At 49.0% G+C, this 19,852-nt stretch overlaps 3 protein-coding genes across 4 annotated transcripts in view; 2 read left to right on the top strand and 1 right to left on the bottom strand.

Moving 5' to 3' along the window:
• Positions 1-1,949: 1,949 nt before the first annotated feature.
• serpinh2 (serine (or cysteine) peptidase inhibitor, clade H, member 2) lies at positions 1,950-16,560 on the top strand. The gene is made up of 5 exons (XM_084691853.1): positions 1,950-2,094; positions 2,581-3,197; positions 6,438-6,530; positions 6,640-6,872; positions 15,033-16,560. Exons 2-5 carry the CDS (start codon positions 2,588-2,590, stop codon positions 15,339-15,341), a joined length of 1,245 nt encoding a protein of 414 aa, XP_084547979.1. The 5' UTR covers positions 1,950-2,094; positions 2,581-2,587; the 3' UTR covers positions 15,342-16,560.
• On the bottom strand, positions 7,053-19,295 carry LOC146222022 (T-complex protein 1 subunit theta-like). The gene is made up of 3 exons (XM_084691852.1): positions 18,905-19,295; positions 18,572-18,666; positions 7,053-9,139 (listed from the first exon to the last, which is right to left on the bottom strand). The coding sequence occupies exon 3, from the start codon at positions 9,130-9,132 to the stop codon at positions 7,075-7,077; it is 2,058 nt and encodes a 685-aa protein (XP_084547978.1). The 5' UTR covers positions 9,133-9,139; positions 18,572-18,666; positions 18,905-19,295; the 3' UTR covers positions 7,053-7,074.
• A 76-nt stretch (positions 19,296-19,371) lies between these two features.
• Positions 19,372-19,852, top strand: part of dnah2 (dynein, axonemal, heavy chain 2) — a 117,739-nt gene continuing 117,258 nt past the window's right edge. For both annotated transcript variants that reach the window (XM_084691874.1, XM_084691875.1), the window contains exon 1: positions 19,372-19,545. The gene's annotated coding sequence lies outside the window, so the exon portion shown is untranslated. The remainder of the gene's footprint in view (positions 19,546-19,852) is intronic.

The following is a 19,852-nucleotide window of genomic DNA, read 5'->3' as shown; positions in this document are numbered from 1 at the left end:
CGAGGGAAAAAACACGATTTTGAGTCACTTGGCTAGAGTATTGCCTTGAGTATAGCAATGATATCATACAGTTAAGGTTAGGTTGGTTAAAGATGTTATTGCATTACTTACTCTGGCCTTCACAACACAACGGTCGTTGATAACTTGGTACTGCGTCTCCGTCACCCATCCACACACCATCTGTTTATAAGACTCCAAACCTTTGTAGGATTTAAGGTCTTCTGCTGTGTATGGGCTCAGTGAGAAAACCAGGTAGTTGACTATATCGGGACATGCAACTTTAAGGAAGAATCACCGGGTCGTCACGGATCCAAGAAGAGGGAGCTAACTCGTAGGGATCTGCACTGCCAATAAATCGTAATTTCTCTGAATATCGCGCCTTTTCTTGTGGTCCAAGTCCTTCCCTATATGCCTTTGCATCTTAGACGCGTTTTGATGAGCTTTTCGGTGGTTTAGACATTGCTACATTCACTTCAAGTATCTAAAGCGCACAATACTCAATTTTACTCCGTTCAGTTTTTTACACAGAGTGCCTCCACAATGGCCGCGCATCTGGGTTACCGCCCAGAACGTGACGTCGGTGAAAACCGTCTATACTGTCACAAACAGTAGAGGCAACAATGCTCCTCTGTCGGAGGGAGGGGAAAGAGAGAGGGAGGGAGAGAGACAGAAAGAGAGGGAGAGACAGAGAAAGGGACAGAGAGAGAGACAGACAGAGAGACAGATAGAGAAGGAGACAGAGAAAGACAGAGAGAGAGAGACAGACAGAGAGGGAGACAGAGAGAGAGACAGAGAGAGAAAGAGAGCGAGAGACAGAGACAGGGACAGAGAGGGAGGCAGGGAGAGAGACAGAGAGGGAGACAGACGGGGACAGAGAGAGGGACAGAGAGGGAGACAGAGAGAGGGACAGAGAGACAGAGAGGGAGACAGGGACAGAGAAAGGGACAGAGAGGGAGAGACAGAGACAGCGTTTCATTGTGTGTATGTATGAGCTCTGGTGTGTCGAAGTGGTGAGAAAGTATTAACGTGTTTGATTCAGTAAGTGCGTGCATGCGTATGTTTGAGAGAGTGCATTGTTGTGCGTTTGCGTGTTACAGAGCTCCTGTGTGTGAGTGTAAATGTGTGTGTGTGTGTGTATGTGCCTGCTGAGTCTCTGCTGCTGATGGCTATCTCACGGAGAGCTCTATTGATTTGACAGAGGTAAATAATTGGTTCGTTCTACAGGCTGTCATGTTCAGGTTGATTGCTCTGCATTGGTGGTCTGTCTGTAGCCCTTATCTACTTCCATTTCTAGATCTTCTATTTTTCCTTCTTAGACTATCTTTCCTTCTTAATCTCTATATCTATCGATTGCAGCTAAGACTGAGCTATATGCCCATTTTTTCTGACAAGTTGTTGCTATTAGGAAATAATCCTTCCTCTATCCCTCTAGTCTACAGGCTGCTATGTCCCATCTAGAGTTTTACACCGGTAAATCGACGGAGGGGAGACATGAAATGTTGAAGGACGACGGTTGGGAGGTCGAGCACGACTCAGCCTTGCTGGGTCGAAATACAAGGTGTGGGTGGAGGCGCACAGGGTCAATGAAATGGAATGAAGCTGAAAAGATCGTTGGCGACCCCTCACGACTCTTACACAAACTGCACCTCCAGCCCAAAAAAACAGAGATTGAGTCGCAAAAGTTTGGAGTTGTTTTTGAGTCAAATTATGGGGTCTGACTGTGTTGTGTCAGACTATTTTCCCCATTTCACTGTAATCTGCATTAGCCTGCCCCCTCCGGCGTAGTTCCACTACTATAGAAGATGTTTACACAAAGTTACCGACTGTAGACATAAATATTCATTCTAAATCCATGTTACAAGCTACATCTGTGTAGTAGCCCATCCTCTCGGAAACCATATGCTACTGTGTTAAAATTAAGCACTGCCCCTATGGAATGCTGGAAATTTCTGGAAAGGCGAAATTGTCGAGACTTGAACAGGGAAGCTGGGTTAGACCTAGGCAAACTTTCTTTGCCACTTTTGAGCTCGCAGAAAACCACCAGTGTAGCAACTTGAGGAAATAACTGCATGAGAGAACTTAAATTAATTAACGGTAATGTCTGACAAAGGACTTTTTACTTTCGCTTCGTCCTCGAAATATTACAAGAGATAAACAGACGTCATCTGCGTAATGTCGTTATCCGCTTGTCAGTAAACTCGGGTTTTTCGTTGAAAGGGGCGCTTCATTCGAACTAACGAATTAAGCTTCACGAGCTTACATATATGTATCTAAAGTCTGATCAAGATTTATCTGTAATTTAGCAGCACAGTGCGAAAATTGCACAGTAAATTGAAAGTGCTATTAATTTGCATTCCGTCTGAGCTGAAGAGCTTTTCTTTTTAAATGGATACAGTAAGCTAAGGAAGTGTAGTGTTCTGTGACCTATTTACTAAAAGGAAGGCCAAATACGGACAGTCCCTGGCTTGCTGGGTTTTACACTCATTGAAAGACATTCTAGCGAAAAACCTTTGGTTATTTTATTCTCCGTTATCGGGGAAACCTAAACTAAATCAAATGTCTTCTCTCCTACTTCCCTAGGTGTGCCATGCTGCAGTCAGTGTCCATCTCTCACCTGATAACACTGTTGGCCCTGCTGGTCCAGGGGCTCTCTGGGGTATCTACCCAGGAGGCCTCTGCCAGTCCCCCACCCATGGGTGACTCCAGCTGGGCCCTAGGTCTACGCCTGTACCGGGCCCTCCGCTCCGAGTCCGGGGCCCTCAACACCCTCTTCTCCCCACTGCTCCTGGCCTCCTCCCTGGGGGCTCTGGGTAGAGGGGCTGGGGGTACCACCGCCAAGCAGCTCCATGACCTCCTCCAGACACCCACTCCCTCCAAGAAACCTGGCCAGGCTGGGGAGCTGGCAGGGGGGCTGCAGTCTCTCAGTGAGGCTAATGGCACCAGCTTCAGACTGCACAGCTCCTCCGCTGTGTTCGCCAAGCAGGGCCCACAGCTGAGTGAGGGTTTGATGAAGGAGAGTAAGGGAAAGTTTGGGCTGAAACATCAGACCCTGGGCCAGGGGGATTCCAAGAGGGACCTGAAACAGTTCCATGCCTGGGCGAAGGAGGGCATGGGTGGGGTGGAGGGAGCTCCGCTGAGGGGTGAGATCCAGACAAAGACTGGAGCTCTGGTCGTGGCCAACGCCCTGCGTTTTAAAGGTGAGGAGAAACAACCATGCTAGAACATTCAGTCCACTTTACACCCCTCTCACAGTGCTGTTGCAGGAAATGTAAAATTCATTTGTGGAGGACTGAATGATGAGTGTGTAAATAGATTTGTGTGTGCAATCTCGTTTAGTATAATTAGAGATGCTCTGTCCTCATTTACATCTGTGTATTAGACAGTCTAACCTGGTGGGGGTCCCTTAGATGTGGGTGGGTGGGTGGTTGGTTGTCTATGTTGAGCTGTAATTATGATTTATGCGCATGTGTGTGTGTTCCTTCAGCAATGCCTATGTGCCAGCTTGCCTAGTGAAGAGTGTGTGTGCCAGGCAGCATGCCCACCTGTGTGTGTGTGTGTGTGTAAGACCCCAGCTGGTGGACGCAGCAGATAAAGGATGATTCTCTGGTCTATCACTGAGAGCTTATTTATCTTCTGTCGGGAGGGGTGATGTGTCATCTTAAATAATTGAGTAACAAGTGTCCTGGCTCTCTCTCTCCTGGCGTCAGGCCTGGCATCTGTGCTCAAAGTGCTTCCAAGTCTGCAGCTTTCACAGTCTGCAGCCTTGCTAGTCTGCAGCGCTTAAAGTCTGCAGCGCTTAAAATCTGCAGCGGAGGGGCAATGAGGAGTGGGCCTCAATCAACGGATGTGCCAGTGTGGGCTTCACGCTCAGCACTGCTGGCTCTCTCTACACTCCCCCTCTCTACACGCTCTCTTCTCTCTCTCTCTGTCTCTCTCCCTCCAGGTTATTCAGGTAGAGAGAGAGAGGGAGGTTGTCAAGGAAACATAGTAACCAACAGACAGCCCTCAGAAAATAGCATTTCCACCAACTGTAGATTGATAAGCAATCTAATTAATTTTCTTTGTTTGATGTTTTTGATTTTGTCACTGAATTAGTTTCTATGTAGAGCGGTAGTTAGTTAGTTCATTAATTTTGGGGATGAAACATACAAATTAGATCACGCAATAGATTACAGCGCAGGAATTAGATTACGCAAATTGGATTCCGAGTTTTGACTTATAATTTAAAAAGAGATGTTTCTTCCCTTGTCAGCCACTGCCCGTGCTCTATCCTAATACATTTGTTTTAGGATAGATTTGTAGGATAGATTTATTTGTTCATTTGTTGGTGAATTTTAGCCCCGAAACATTCTCGGCCTGTGATGATGCTGCGTTCTCAGAAAATCATCTTCTCTGTTGTGATGGTGGCTGAGGATCCTTTCGCCGTGGCAACGACATCTGGTTCCTTCTTCTTGTTATTGTTTGTTTCTGTTTCATTCTTTTTTTTAGTTAATTATTGAAAAGCGGAATGAAAAAGCTCTATACTGTGTCTTCCTCCCTTCTCTCCCTCCCAGCGCCAGAGAGAACAACAGAGCCGGAGAAAGAGAGGAGGGGGTGGATGGAAGATGACGAGGGGTGCAATTAGCGGGGGTAGAAGAGGATTGTTAAAAGCAAAGAGAATGGAGAGGGGAAAAAGGAGCAAGAGAAATGTAAAGAGAAAGATGGCAGGGTAAGGGCGGGGCAGGTGGGCAAAGTTCTGGGAAGAAAAGGAGGAGGGAGAGAAAAGTAAAGAAGGGAGGAAAGAGGGAGGGAGAAAAGTAAAGGAGTCGTGGTGTCCTGCTGTGAGAGGGAGGGAGAGGAAAGGAGAGAGCGCGAGAGAGCGAGATTGACAGACATGGTGGTAGGATGTAAAAGGGGCCTACCTTGGGAGTTCCAGTCCACACTTGTTAATTAATGCAGGCTTTGTTCTGGCTTTAGACAAACAAACACGAGGGGAAGAAAAATAGCGGGATTTCAGCAAACCAGTTGCAGAAAAAACCCACAGATAACGCAACAAAGGAGGTAAAAAAGAAAAGAAAAAAGAACCGTGCATATTTAACCTCTAATAATAGTTCCGCACCGCCACAACAATTCGTAATCAGTAAGAAGATGAAGGGAACAACGGAAGGAGGGAGGAAAGTTGTTGGCTCAATTGATTGTAGTTAGAAGCCAGAATGTCTTGTGCTATGGATCTGGAAGCGTGGGGGGACTGTTTTCATTACTGCACAGTTGTCATTGTTTAGCTTATTGTTATTAATAGGTGCCAGCCTCCTCTGCAATGCAGGGCTGGGTTCATATAATTCTACCAAAGCCCTGAGCACACTACCTTGTCTAGACACTAGCCCACACACCCACACACACAAACCCAGATCACTGTGTACTCCTGAAAGCCAGCCAGAGGGCCGGTTTGCCAGATAAACCCCTCACTTTGGTGGAAATCACCCCGTCATGTCACATGATCGCCAGAAGGTACCTCATTCGTCAGATGCGGCACCTTGTTTACGGCGATCTAGTTTCCTTTCATTCTAAATCACAGAAACGGGACACTCCGAGCTCCAGCGTGTGCTTGCCTGGTAAGATGGAGCGCGTTCCGATGTGCCGTACGGCATTACATTTACATTCAGTCATTTAGCAGACACTCTCATCCAGAGTGACTTACAGCAAGTACAGGGACATTCCCACGAGGCAAGTAGGGTGAAGTGCCTCGCCCCAAGGACACAACTTCATTTTTCACGGCCAGAATCGAACCGGCAACCTTTTGATGAATAGCCTGATTCCTTAACCGCTCAGCCACCTGACTCCAGCATCGCTGGCGCAGCTCCCAGGTAGCTGACGGATTCTCCCCCGTAGCCTATCTTGCAGCGGGTGGTGTTAGCGAGGAGTGACAGGGCAGATTTCAAAGTCGTTATCTACTTTTTGTTCTCCAATAGAGCTGCCCCTCTTTGTGATGTTCTCTTCTTTATCTAAAGGGGCAGCAAAAGGTCTTGGGTTATAGTGAGGAGTACTTTATTACAGAGGTGCAATTTGAAGTCTGTCAGGTCCAACGAAATTGAGTGTAGTCAAGAGGTGAGCTAATGCTAGCTGTTAGTTGAATGGGTCTGAATGGTAAATGGGACTACTAGCCATTAAATGATGGGATTCACTTGCCTTCTGCACAATCGCCCAGTGACCTGTCCACCACAACCAATGACATTTTATTGTAAGGGGAACACTGGGGCTTTCAATCAAGTGGCCCACATTAAGGCTTCATTGTGTGGGTTTCTGCTATGATTATCAGAACATTCCTTATCCCATTTCATCCCAGTAGGTCCATATAAACTATTTCTTCATTCTAGTTCAAGCATATCCATGTGGAATCCCACTTATACATTCACGGCATTCAAATGTTCCAATGTAATTATGTCCCTGTGTTCCCAAAGGATTGTGGGAAAGACAGTTTAATGAGGACACATCAGATTTTCGCACCTTCCTGGGAGCCAAGTACACCAAGGTGCCCATGATGCACAGAGCAGGTAGACCACTTTTTCATGAATCACTTTTTCAGGTCTGCATTGTTTTGTTTTTTTCTCTCCACATACTCACCCTCCCACTCCTCACCCTCCCACTCCTCCCCCTCCCCAGGAGTGTACCGTCACTACGAGGATGTGGAGAACATGGTGCAGGTGCTGGAGATGGGGCTGTGGGGGGGTGGGGCCAGCGTGGTGCTGCTGATGCCCTTCCACGTGGAGAGCTTGGCCCGCCTGGACAGGCTGCTCAGCCTGGAGCTGCTGGCCAAGTGGCTGAACCACACCTCCTCCACCAGCGTGGCCATATCCCTGCCCAGGGCCAACCTCAGCAGCACTCTAAGCCTACAGGTACACATGCACCTCTTACCTTGCGGGCGGACACAGGCATACAGAGGCTTACAGTTTTTCTGTACAGTAGGTCACACTTAATCAGAGGATGATCTTTGGTCATTTCTTTTGTAATGGATTGGGTAGAACAGATAGACAAATGAATAACTTGGACAAATATATATTTTGATATAAATGAGTTTATATAAATATAATATGTATGTTATATAATGTCTGTGTTGTCTGATGGAGGAGGTGATGGGAGCGGTGTGCTGACTAGTCTTGGGTAGAAGTTCTGACTCCTGTCCTCCTCCTCCGGTCTTTGGCTGAGGAGATCAGTTAGGATGGTGAGAGAGGCTTCCGTGGCTCTCTGTATGGCACTAGCCTTACATCCTAGACCGTCCACAACCCCCTGACCCAGCCCTGGGCTCTCCTCCTCCTCTCCCTGACCCGCACAGCGGCTCATGCAGCCCCAGAGCGTGGCCAGGTCAGCTGGGGTCCCTGCGTTCTCTCCCAGGATCTTCACTGGCTCCAGCAGGGCCTGGGCGAAGGCATGGACCACCAGTTGCTCCATGCCCACCAGGCCCAGCCCGTACTGGGTCAACCCCACAGCCAGGCTAACTTCAGAGGCCCCCGCCCCGGGGACGACCCTGGGATCCGTTAGGAGAGAGCGGTAGACCCTCAGGGAGGCAGCCACGGCCTGCTCTGCGCTGTCCAGCAGAGTCTGGTCCGGGCTGCGCAGGGTGACTGTCACCTTGGAGCAGGCCTCTCCATCCAGGGGCTCCTCCACCACAACAGTAGCCTGAAGAGGGAGGCTCTGGTGGGGGTCAGCTGGGTGGGTTCGTCTGGGGGATGGATGGGTCTTCCAGGGAGAATGGTGGTTGTGGTAGCTCGGTGGGCGAGGGGCTGGGCTGGTCAGACGACCTTGTGGTCTATGCAGTCTGCGTTTGCGCTGGACAGAGTGCACAGAGCCAATATGTTTGTGCATCTGACGCGTGGAGGAGAAGTGTCCTATCAGTTTGGAGACACTGCCATGTATTCTGACAGATGGCAGGTCTTTGCAAACTGTGTCTATCTTTTTTGCAGCAGTTCTTTTCTCTCTTACATTCATCTCTTCGGTCCATACCACCCCTTTTTCTCTGTCTTCATTTAGACTGGCTGTCCATATCTCCAGGCCTAGATCCACCCAGTCGTCTAAGACTCTGTCCTCCTCCTCCTCACTATCTCCACTCCTCTTCTCTATTGCTCTATTACTCTTTTCGTGATCCTCTTTTTGTATCCGAGCACTTTTCTCTCCTGGTTCCTCACTTTCTGTCTTATCGTGGCCCTCTGTCTCTTTCTCTGTTTGGTCCTCTTGAATATCACTCTCCTTGTCTTCTTTCTCTTCTTTTCTTTCTACAGTTACCTCAATTTCTTCCTCGTTCTTTTTTTCCTTACAAATTCCCCTCTCATCTCTTGTTCCTGCGCTCTCCTCCTCCCTCTCTTCCTTCTCTTCCTCCTCTCCTGAGGCTTCTTTCTCTTTCTCTCCAACTACCGTTCCATATCCATCCATCTCTCCATCGTCTATCCCTGTTCCCTCTGTAATGCTCTCCCTCTCCAGCGCCACACAGACTCTGACACAGCTGGGGTCAAAGGTCACCCCCTCCCACACCTCACCCCTGACTCCTGAGGTGAGCGGTCTCCAGCTGTGGACGCAGCTCTTTGCCACCACGCCTTCCAGCAGGGCCTCCAGCCCGGGCTGCCAGGAGGCCAGGAAGTCCCTAAGGACATCCCTCACCTGAAGCTCCTCTCTGGGCTCCGCCAGCCGCCCACAGCCCATCCCCTCCAGGAGGAGAAGGGTCCTGCCACAAGCCTTCCTGTAGCCTGTCTGGATCTCAGCCCCGGTCACCCCCAGCACCAGCAGCTCTCTGGCCTGGCTTAGGAGAGACGAGGCCAAGAAGAGCACCAGGGCTGCCCCGTCGCCATGCTCCTTGGCCTGGGTGGAGGCGAAGGAGGCCAGGGCCAGAGCTTGGGGGTCCTCCAGCTTCATGTGGGTCAGAACCGAGGCTGTATCTGGGCTGCTGACCGGTTGGCTGGAGAAGCCTTGGGAGAAACGGAAGAGGAGGGACTTGGCTAAGCCGCGGGGGCCGTAGCACGGGCGCAGACGTCGGCCCAGATCCACGCATGGCCCCACGGGGAGGCTGTTATGGGGGGTCTCCCCTGGGACAGGGGTCCCAGGCCAGGGCAGGATTTGGGGAAGGTTGGGAGTGTCAGTTGGCGGGGTGTGGTTGTTGTATGCCATCTTATGTCTATGGAGAAGAGGAAAGAGAAAAAGGTTAGAGTTATCCTTACGTGACCACAACTCATTGAGATATTAGATGGCGTGACTGTTGTGAGTAGGGGTTGGCAGTTGCAAGAGCTACAAGGGGAAAAATAGAAAGAGTGTTAGTTTACAGATAGAGGAGGATGTCTAAAACTAGCAAGAAAAAAAACAAAACATGTTCCCAGTGCTGGCCTACATTGACTGGATCCTACAGTATCTTGTTTTTCCTAAATGTAGCAGTGCAGTTTTGCCTGTGTGACAGAGTGGCAAACTCTGGAGGATATGTCTCCTATCTTGGAGAAAGCGTGGCGCTGCGGTCGAACAACGTTGAGGCCTCCACAGACGTCAGGAAGCCATGTAGCCCTGTCTGCTGAGGCCTGCCCTGAAAAACAAGCTTTTGACATTAACACGGTGCCTCCTGCCCTTCTGATACACAAGAGGTGGCCTGGGTTCGGAGACTGAGAACATCTCTCCAGAATATGGCTACAAGGTCAGAAGAGTTAAAGAGAAAGAGAGCACACTCGCGATGCACTCGCCTCAGATGCTGGAGGCCATTCGAAGAGAACCACACTGTTCAATAGGCTACTGTATACAGTCCATCTTATGTAACCTACATGAAGAATAGTTTACATCTTCCTACTTTCTATGTTTTTCTCTGTCAATCTCTTCTTTGTCCCCCCCCCCCTTCCCCCCCACCCCATCTCAGAAAGTATTTGAGGAATCATTACTGAAGCCCCTGAAGCTCTTTACTAACTCTGCTCCACATCCTCTTTCCTCTCTACCTCCTCTGCTCCTCCCTTCCCCCTCATCCCTCTCTCCTCCCTCTCTCCTCTTGGCCAGCAGCAGACAGGCATGCTTGGGAGCCCTGCCAGCTCCTCTCCCGCACGCTCTCTCCTCCAATGGGGTAGAGAAGATATTACTCATCACGGCACGTTAATGCTGTTTACCCCTCTGTCTGTCAGGATCGAGGACAGCCCCCGATTTGGAGTGGTGTTGAGGGGAGGGGGTTACATCTGGAACAAACAAACTGAAATGATCAGGGGAAGGCTGATGCACGCTCGCTGTCATACCGTCACTAACTACCCAATCACAATTCCCTGCCTCCCCCGTACCCCCCCCCCCCACACACACACGCACCCCCCTCCCCCACACACACACCCCCCCACACACACACACACACGCACCCCCCCCACTCCCCCCCCCCCCCACACACACACATCGACATCCTCCCCTTCCACTCCCCTCTCTCTTCATCTCCTGAGTCATGTGTGTGACTGTGCCACATCCTCCTCCTTCTCCCTCCATCTCGGCTGTGGCTCCTGGTGGTAGGGCTCACGTGTGCTAATGTGGCAGAGCTCAGTGACTGGGCGTTGGGCCCCGCTGACCTGAATAGGAGTGACATTCAGCGGGCGTAGGGGCTAGGAGGTGGTGGGATGGGGGGCAGAGGGTCGAGTGCCAGGGGACAAGGTGGAAAGCGGCGAAAACTATAAATAGCTATTGAGCTCTGGGCCTGTCTCCCCTCTAGTGAAGGACAGGCCCTGCTGGAGAAGCCAGGGTTTGCTAAAGAGAGAGAGAGAGACACACAGGGAGAGAGAAAGGGAGAGGGCTGAAGCCACAGTTCTGGTCTTCTCTAACAAGCCTGGCCTGGAGGTCACTGGCTAACCCCCGTGATTGCTCTCTCCCTGGTTCAAACATACACACACATCGTGCGCTCACACACACACACACACACACACACACCTTGGATCAGGAATTATACGGACTAAGACGTATGAGTCGGCAAACAGGAGTTCACTCAATCATGGCTAATGAGGTCAAGAGGTGATGAAATATTTACAAGAGCACAGTACAGTACACAGCATCAAGACAGAGGCCTCTACCTTCAACCACAGCCCAGTATTAGTGATTAATGACAAGTGTTTCATTGACTGCAGTTACTAGCCTATACTTCAAAGCTCATTGCTTTTCATGAGACAGTAAAGTGTAGTTTAAGTTGACCTTGTGCAACTGTGGTTTAAAAGAAGGAGAGAGAAGGGAGGATGAGGGGAATCAAATGGAAAAGAGGCAAGATATCGACAGTGTCTGAGAAGTAAAAAGCAAAAGCTCATGTAAATAAGACAGTGGGCTGAGCTGCTGATGAGCTGCTGGGGCTTAAGGAGAGAGACCTTCTCACACACACACACGCACACACAGATCAGGGCTGACAATGACGCCACTACCCCACAAACATCCTCCCACCCACTCACAGTATTCTCATTCTGCGCAATTGTAGATGTTCAAAGACGAAGGGCCTATGCTGTGTATATGTGTAACCCTGCTTTCTTGCATGCATAATGCATGTTCTCAACTTGATAGATATTGTTTATGCTGTTAAGCATGTCAATAGAATATGCAGTTGCTGATGAATTATACAGAAAAGGTGGCCCAATGCTGGGAATAGGAGAGAGAGATGTCAGAGGAGAGGTGGAATATGTTATGGTAGTGGAGGAAAAGCGAGAGAGAAGGAACATGATCACGTTTAATTTATTTACATTCTCGTTGTTTCATGAGTGAGTCCCTTAACTCCACATGCAATAAGCAGCTACGCAGAGTGCAATTTAGACATACCCTAACCTCATGATGCTCCCTCACCACTTCCCACTCTGGCTCCTCTAGCCCCTCTCCTTCCTTGTTCCCTCCCTTCATCTCCTCTAGCCCCTCTCCTTCCTTGTTCCCTCCCTTCATCTCCTCTAGCCCCTCTCCTTCCTTGTTCCTTCCCTTCATCTCCTCTAGCCCCTCTCCTTCCTTGTTCCCTCCCTTCATCTCCTCTAGCCCCTCTCCTTCCTTGTTCCCTCCCTTCATCTCCTCTAGCCCCTCTCCTTCCTTGTTCCCTCCCTTCATCTCCTCTAGCCCCTCTCCTTCCTTGTTCCTTCCCTTCATCTCCTCTAGCCCCTCTCCTTCCTTGTTCCCTCCCTTCATCTCCTCTAGCCCCTCTCCTTCCTTGTTCCCTCCCTTCATCTCCTCTAGCCCCTCTCCTTCCTTGTTCCCTCCCTTCATCTCCTCTAGCCCCTCTCCTTCCTTGTTCCCTCCCTTCATCTCCTCTAGCCCCTCTCCTTCCTTGTTCCCTCCCTTCATCTCCTCTAGCCCCTCTCCTTCCTTGTTCCCTCCCTTCATCTCCTCTAGCCCCTCTCCTTCCTTGTTCCCTCCCTTCATCTCCTCTAGCCCCTCTCCTTCCTTGTTCCCTCCCTTCATCTCCTCTAGCCCCTCTCCTTCCTTGTTCCCTCCCTTCATCTCCTCTAGCCCCTCTCCTTCCTTGTTCCCTCCCTTCATCTCCTCTAGCCCCTCTCCTTCCCTGTTCCCTCCCTTCATCTCCTCTAGCCCCTCTCCTTCATCTCCCAGCCCGGATCACAGTGTGTCCGTGGAGGCTGCTTTCTCTATTAAAACCCAACGCTACGACCCGGTCGGATATCCAGCTTACTGTAGCTAGCTAGCCTGCTTCCCTGCCTGCCACTCAGCCAGTGCTACTGCCCTCCGTAGCTAACTCCCTCATCCCGAGGTTCATCCAACATCCACTTACTCTCTTCAATCGTCCGGCTAATTAATTTGGATACCGAGCGCTCCACACCAGAGAGTTACCATGCGGGCCCAGTTAACCACACAGCTCAAGGCTACGTTAGCCGTTCTCCTGCATACAGAGCAGGGGCAGACCGAGGGAGAGAGGCAGTCACACAGCTAGACCGGCGGTGGATGTAGCGCCGAGTGGCTTCAAACGGATAGCTTTGTGCCAAACCGTATCTGACAATGGACGTCAGCAAGTGGTCCCTCAGTACAGCCTCTGCAGGCAGGCAGACGGAGAGAGAGAAACAAAGAGAGAGAAAGTCAGAGATGAAGAGGCAGAAAGACGGCGGGTCCCCGAGGGTCCATAAAGTGGTGTGCCACACCCCGAGAGCAGCAGGTCTCTCCGGCCCAGTCATCACCCCCCTGCTGAGGGGCCCCGGCGCCACACAAGGCACTTCGTTTTCAAACGCTCGATTGTTTAAAAAAAATTAAGCGAGCTTCAGAGTCTATCCCTTTCCACAGGAGTGAGCTTTTGCGATTTGGGCGTAGGAGATGGAGGCAAGGAGACAGCAAGGGTTGTGAAGTAGCTGGGTCGTTTTCTATTTCTGTAGCTGACAGGGAGACGGGGGGTGGGGTTGGTGAAGGGGAAGAGGTTTCCAGCTAATGTTGCACGTGAGCGTAATAGCTGGTGACAGTATTGTCGTGGCGAGGCACGGTTTCATGTTGCTGCTTTGGCAACAAGCTGCTTAAGGTCAGGCCCACCAAGGTCTCTGCCGGAGACTGTTTTCAGATGGGAGGAGGGGAAACTCTGTTCTGGCTATGTTTTACTTCATGGTGGGCATCCATCTTCCACGAGGTGAAGAATTCACTGGCTGCAGTCTATTTCTGTTTGCTGGAAGATTAGGAGCGAAAACCTTGAAATGATTGCCGATGGAGATGGAGGGCAGGGGAGAGTGATGTATACAAGGGGGGCGCCGGTCGAAAAAAAGAAGGATGAGTTGCGGAGGGAAAAAGACGGAGTGAGAAATGGAGGGAGTGAGACGGAGGAGGATAAAATAGAGGCGAGAGGCGCGGATGAGGGATGAGGATGCCAGGGAAGTGGCAGAGCAGCAGAGAGAGACAGTGATGAAGTGGTGGAGGACGGAAGGAGGGAGGAAGAAAGGAGGAATAATGGATGAGGACAATAGAAGTGCATTAGAGCAGAGGGGTGTGTGTGTGTGTGTGTGTGTGTGTTGGTGTGTGAGAAGACTGCCGTGAGAGCGGACAGGCCAAGGGAGCGGAGTTAGGGCACACCATGCACACAGGAGGAAGTCGATCTAGTTATTCCATCTAGAGGGGGAAGACACTAAGCTGACACTAGTTCCCTGCCTATTAACTCATCCATAACATCTAAATTATATAGAACTGCAGGCTCTGTTCTTGTAGCAAGGGGCATTAAAATGCTTCTCAGAAACCCCGATTACAAGAACTTAACCTCCTTTATCCACCTTTCACAAACTTTTGAATATTTCACGAATCGGGTGACAGTTTGACATTATGAAAAGATAGCCCTGCGAAGGCTAACCTGCGAGATTATACAGAGAACAGCATCATCACTCACTCACTTCTCACCCTCTCACATACACCCGGGCCCCTGCCACACACACACTCACACAAACACGCCACACACACCTCTACATCCAGGCCTGTCAGAGTGAGTGGCCCTGTGCCGTGGGTGTATAAAGTACCTGTCAGCCACGTCTTCCTGTGGAATTCATATTTGAGGGAAAACAAAGGAGGGGGGGGGGGGGCTGAGGTCGCCGGGCAACACTCCTCCATTATTCATGGGCCACTTCCTCCATCCCTTCCCTCCTTCGCTCTTTACTCCCTTTATCTTCCCTCCCTCTATCTTTACTCCCTTTAGTCTCCCCATAGCTTTGTACCTCGAATCGCAACAAGGGCAACTGTCACTTGACCAAATTTGAGGGAGAAATGGGGGAAAAAAGGTTTGTGTGAAATGTTATTGATAGATTGGGGGCTGTTTGGTTATTGTTGTTGTTGTTGTTGTGGCAGGGTGTGTTTGTGTTGATAATTCTGTGAGTTTACAAAAGGGCAGGGTGCCCCGTCTGCCATCCCTGTCACCACATGTTAAAATCCGCTCTCTCATTGTTTGGACTTTTCAGCTTGTCTCCGCTTGCATAATTGATCTGCGGCGTCTATGCTGTCTTGAGCTGACATCTCTGGGTGTGTGATAAGGTTTAGGGAAACTGTCAGTTGAGGGATTTGAATCGAGTTAGTGTTTATGTATCCAAAGTCCTGATTTCTCACTCTCTCTCTCCACGCTACTTGTTTGTGTTTGGCAGAAGCAGCTGTCAGCACTGGGCCTGACCGATGCCTGGGACCAGAAGACTGCTGATTTCTCCTGGGCCTTGGGGAAGAACCAGGGAAATCTCCACCTGGGGGGAGTCCTGCACTGGGCCTCCCTGGAGCTGGGCTCCGAGGCTGGGCAGGGGGCGGCGGAGCTGGGGGACGAGATTGTGGAGAAGAAGCCCAAGGTGTTCTACGCGGACCACTCCTTCGTTGTCCTGGTGAGGGACAACAGCACTGGGGCCCTGTTGCTGCTGGGGGCTGTGGACCTGGTGGAGGGGGAGGCCCTCCACGACGAGCTGTAGACCCACCCAGACCCAACATCGCCTGGCCCCTCCGACACCATCTCAATCACACACACGGGCATGCACGCTACACATGCACACAGGATTTCAAAATAACCCAGCGACTAAGATTTTTGTACTTTACGCACACACACTCTTTCCCTCACATGCACACACTCACTTAGTCACACACACTTGTTCCACTGTAGCAGCCTGCTTTGTGTTTTGTAAGCTGAGACTGGCCCAGAGAGACTTGGCTATGCCATTCATTCTGACACAGTATCAGACTGTGGCTGGCTGTCACATAGCATCACTGACACTCAGGAGTCTGACACGTCGTGACTCAGACACACTGACACTTGTGGCACACACGAGTGGAAACACTAGAGAATTACCATATTTGAAAGATGTTTTAAGACCAAAACTTGCGCGCACACACACGCTCGTCCAGACACGCATACAGGCCGTGACAGATTGGACTTCAGAGGACTGGCAGTGGGGAGAGAGTCAACAGTGACAAACTGAAAAACAGGAGCACACTGACAAACACTTAACACGCTGACAAAGATCTGGCGCCGACCGACTTTCAACAACACGGCCGCTCGCCGGACGGAGACTCACCGAGTCGTTCCAGGAGACAGATTGACGACCCAGCAGGGGCGTGTGTTGGTATGCGTGTCAGTCACATCAAGGGTGCCCCTGTTGACGGTACACGGACAGATAAGCTGGCGGGGGGGTTGCAGCGTTCCCCCGGGTGGCATCTTGGGGAGAGCGATCACTCAGCCGAGTGGTTATTGATGGGCCAGCTTAATGCTAATGGCGCTAATGACTCAGAATGGCTGTCAACAACATGGAGGTGACGGCCAACCTTTCAATCTCTTAATTCCATCAGGGATCAATGGGGGCCCCTGGCCGCCTTGTCGCCCTCTGCTAATACGCTGTAACCAATTGTGTCCGTCGACTTGAATGCGCTTGATTTGATGGTTATTACGGCCATCATCTGTGTTATTGATTCAATATGGGCTTTTCATATGGCACTGTGGTGCATGGGAGAACGAGAGAGGCGAGGGAAGTGAGCGAACGCAGTCAGCTAAACGCTGCCATCGACTGTGGTGCAAGATGTTGAGTTTTATACCCTAATACATTACCGTGGTGGGTTGGAAGAAATCATTTTGTTTGTCGAACGCGTCAACAAGAGTTATTTCTTTTTCAGTGTTAATAAAATATGGTCTTATTTCAAGTCGGTATTGCCTTTTTCAATCCCTTTTATATTTCAATTACCTACTTTCAGCATCAATCGGGCGTATAATTCAAAGCATGTGAGCCTAGTCGTTAGTGTAGCAAAAACAACACCTGTCCTGTTCTTGACAGGTGTGATATACGGTACTGTAGGCCCAGACACGAAGCTATTTTCTAATACTTCTCTGCACAGAAATATATTGTCCGGACCAAAGCCTCGCAGGGGTATGAAACTAGATTTAGAGCCCTAGACGTGTCAGATATTGAGCTCTGAGTGGAGACAAATTGAAGACTCGTGGGTCCTAGAAAGTTCCGCTGCCATAGCGTTCTTAAACACTGTATGCCTCCCTTCCTTCCCTTCGTCCAAAACTTCCCCTGACAAACTTTCCAAAGGCTACAAAACAAGCGGGGAGGAAAACAGTCCCTTATTTCTCCACAAATGAATTATTGAGAAATAAAACGGGAGGAATGAAAAAAAAAAAGAAATAAGAAAAGACGACGCTCCTTGCCATTAATCTTAAAAAAGAACGTGTCCCTGCTCAGTCATGTTTTATTAAAGGGTTTTATATTCTTTTTTTTCCCCCCGCTCCATCTGATTCCAAAGTATGCTTTAGTGCTTGGCAGGCCTCACACACACACAGGTACTGTACACACGAACACATACTTTGAGATTATTAGGTTCTTGCGGCGGGCGAGATGTAGGACCAAAAAAGGATGTCGTTTCTCTGGGGGGTAAAAGTGTGAATGTGCAGTACATCTGTCCTGGCACAGCTGTTGTAATGGGCTGTGCAGAGATTAGACTGAAACCCACTAATGCACAACCTTCCTCAAATCTTCTACAGCACGGAAGTCTAGCTCTCTGGAGCTCAAACAGGGGACCAAACGTCAACAGAGCTTAGCCTAATCACACAGTGTATCAGGGTAGAGAGGAATGAAGCAATCATTTGTTGTTGTAGCTGTAATAACATGTTGAGAGAGGGTGTGTATGTGTGTGTGTGTGTGAGAGACACAATGTGTGTGCATGTGTGTTGTCCAACATTACACCCACCCCACAGCTGTGAAGTACAAGGTAATTAAGAGCATTGTGCAGGAACCGCAAAGGCTACAGTACAGCTCTGGCTAGGAAAGGAGGAGATGCAGTACAGTGGCTAGCTAGCGAGGAGAGGAGGTGGGGTGTAAAAACCTGCTCTACTGACAGGGGCTGATGAACCCGGGGGCGTAGGCTGTGAACATCTCTCTTTCTCTCTCTCTCTCCTTCTCCCAGGTATCCGTAGGCTACCCTGCTGACTCACCATCACAATAATCTCAACAGCAGCAGCCAGATGCATGGCTGCCTGCCTGTACCAACTCACCCACTGTTGGGGAAACCGGGGGGTGGGGGGGATTGGGTGGATAGCACAAAGGCGGATTTAAAAACATGTCTGTGTAGCGTTTAGTATTTCCTTCAGCCTGCTCTGAGATTCCAAAGCATCTCGCTAGCAAACAGTTAACACGCGGACAAGGGCTCTGTCAACCTACTTTTTATGGATTTTCATATTAAAAAGAAATGAATTGATTCAATATACAAGCTTTGGAAAACATACACTTTTTAGAATGTCATAGCTTTCTGTGGGTTTATTTTTGTTTAATGTGGTTTGTACGAATTGTTGTATGTTTTAGTATGTCTAGCAGACACAGTAGCTGCAAGGCACAGACTAGTTTGGCGATACCAGACTCTCTGTGGAGTGGACAGGTAATTGAGTTGAATTTCATTATGGGGCTTGGTTGGAGTGGCAGGGTGACAGTATCTCAGCCAAGAGTGGAACCACATCTAAAGAGTTTAAAGTTTTATAGTTTGTTTTTAAGTCAAAAATAACATTGGGCCCTGGACTTTATCTCCCTTGATGCCTTTTGTCATGGTTCTGCTGGGAGTGCTCTGCAACCAGTCCCAGAGCAGGAAAGGAGTGAGAAAGAGCAGCAGAAGTGAAGAGCACTCTGTTTCAGTCCGAAGGCATCCCAGACACAGTACTTACCCTTTAGTGGAAAAGCCAAGTGGCTCAGATTCTCAAGGGTCACAGACAGGAGGCCTACAGATGTCCTTCCATTTTCACCTTGTTCCTCTTAAAAGCTTGAGAGAGAAAAGGCATGTTTGAGTCGAGTAAATAAAGATGTTCCAAGATGTGTAACCTCTTGGAAATTCATGTTGACATTTGAAAAGACTAGGCCTCGGTCAGACAAGCCGAATAAATAACGTGAATGAATAGCAGATAAATAGGCTAATCAAGTTCCCGAAATGTTGGGATAATGGGGAATGAACACAACTACAAGAAATAACAAGAACTAAAACACAATGTCAACCATCTTACCGTGGCGTCTTTTTAAGGACAAGCCTGCTGCAGTGTCAGTTGGTAGTGTGTTCTCGAACAAACACACGCGCGCTCATTTTCAGATTTCGTTGATCCTGTGTTATATTATCCCTGCTGCGTTCTTTATGCTTTATAGAAGAAAAAGTATTACGTATTAGCAATTTAGATACATTTACAAGTAGCCTACTTTATACAATGCAAACTTCGATTTCCCACATTAATGCAGGCCTATAGGCTTATTTATAGGGGTAATGCAATAATTGTTTTTTTTTTCTTCTTCTGAAATCAGCCAGTCAGGTAAAGCATTGCTGTTCAGTAGACCTGACCCAAATCACTAATTAAGGTTGTATATTTGCAATTTTTGTCCTATATTTACAAGCCCTGTTGGAGGTGTCTGTTCGTGCGATCACACCCCTTCTCGTGCACCGTTTCCATGGAGACGTATCTACAAACTCGAGCAGCAGCACGAGAGTGGTCGCAGCCAAAGAAACTGAAAAAGTTGGTTTTACCAGCGAACATTTGTTCAAGCCATTTAATTGTTTATCTTAAATATAGCTACGGTGTTGGAAGGAGAATACGATTTATTTCAAAACTCACTAATACCGTGACGCATTTTAAGGACTTAGCAACATTTACCTGAGGTAGGTGGTTGACTGCTTAGGTAATAAGTGAAGCTAATTCTAGAGCTAGAGCTAACAACAGTAACACTACTAGTACACTAGGTGCTTCATCAATGGAAACTGTAGTATAGAGAACTAAGTTAGTTAGCTTGTTAAGTTCTTTGCTAACTTTCACTGTGTTGCCCAAAACAATTTGACCATCTGAAGAGATATAACGCTAGGTTACAGAAAGTTATCTAAATGAAAATGTCCAGTAATGTCCAAAGCATTAATGTTTTGTATAACATTAGATATAAAGGCTAAATATTTCAGGTCCACAATTGAAACT

This window comes from Hypomesus nipponensis, chromosome 25 (assembly GCF_054491055.1).
Source record: "Hypomesus nipponensis isolate SF chromosome 25, ASM5449105v1, whole genome shotgun sequence".
Classification (NCBI taxonomy): domain Eukaryota; kingdom Metazoa; phylum Chordata; class Actinopteri; order Osmeriformes; family Osmeridae; genus Hypomesus; species Hypomesus nipponensis.
This window is presented reverse-complemented; position numbering and strand designations above follow the sequence as displayed.

Bases quoted from the DNA above. Each gene is read 5' to 3' on its own strand.
- LOC146222022 (XM_084691852.1), bottom strand. From the start codon at position 9,132: ATGGCATACAACAACCACACCCCGCCAACTGACACTCCCAACCTTCCC.
- serpinh2 (XM_084691853.1), top strand. From the start codon at position 2,588: ATGCTGCAGTCAGTGTCCATCTCTCACCTGATAACACTGTTGGCCCTG. The intron at 3,198-6,437 runs GTGAGGAGAAAC...GTGTTCCCAAAG, and splicing joins CAACGCCCTGCGTTTTAAAG to GATTGTGGGAAAGACAGTTT. The intron at 6,531-6,639 runs GTAGACCACTTT...CCCCCTCCCCAG, and splicing joins GCCCATGATGCACAGAGCAG to GAGTGTACCGTCACTACGAG.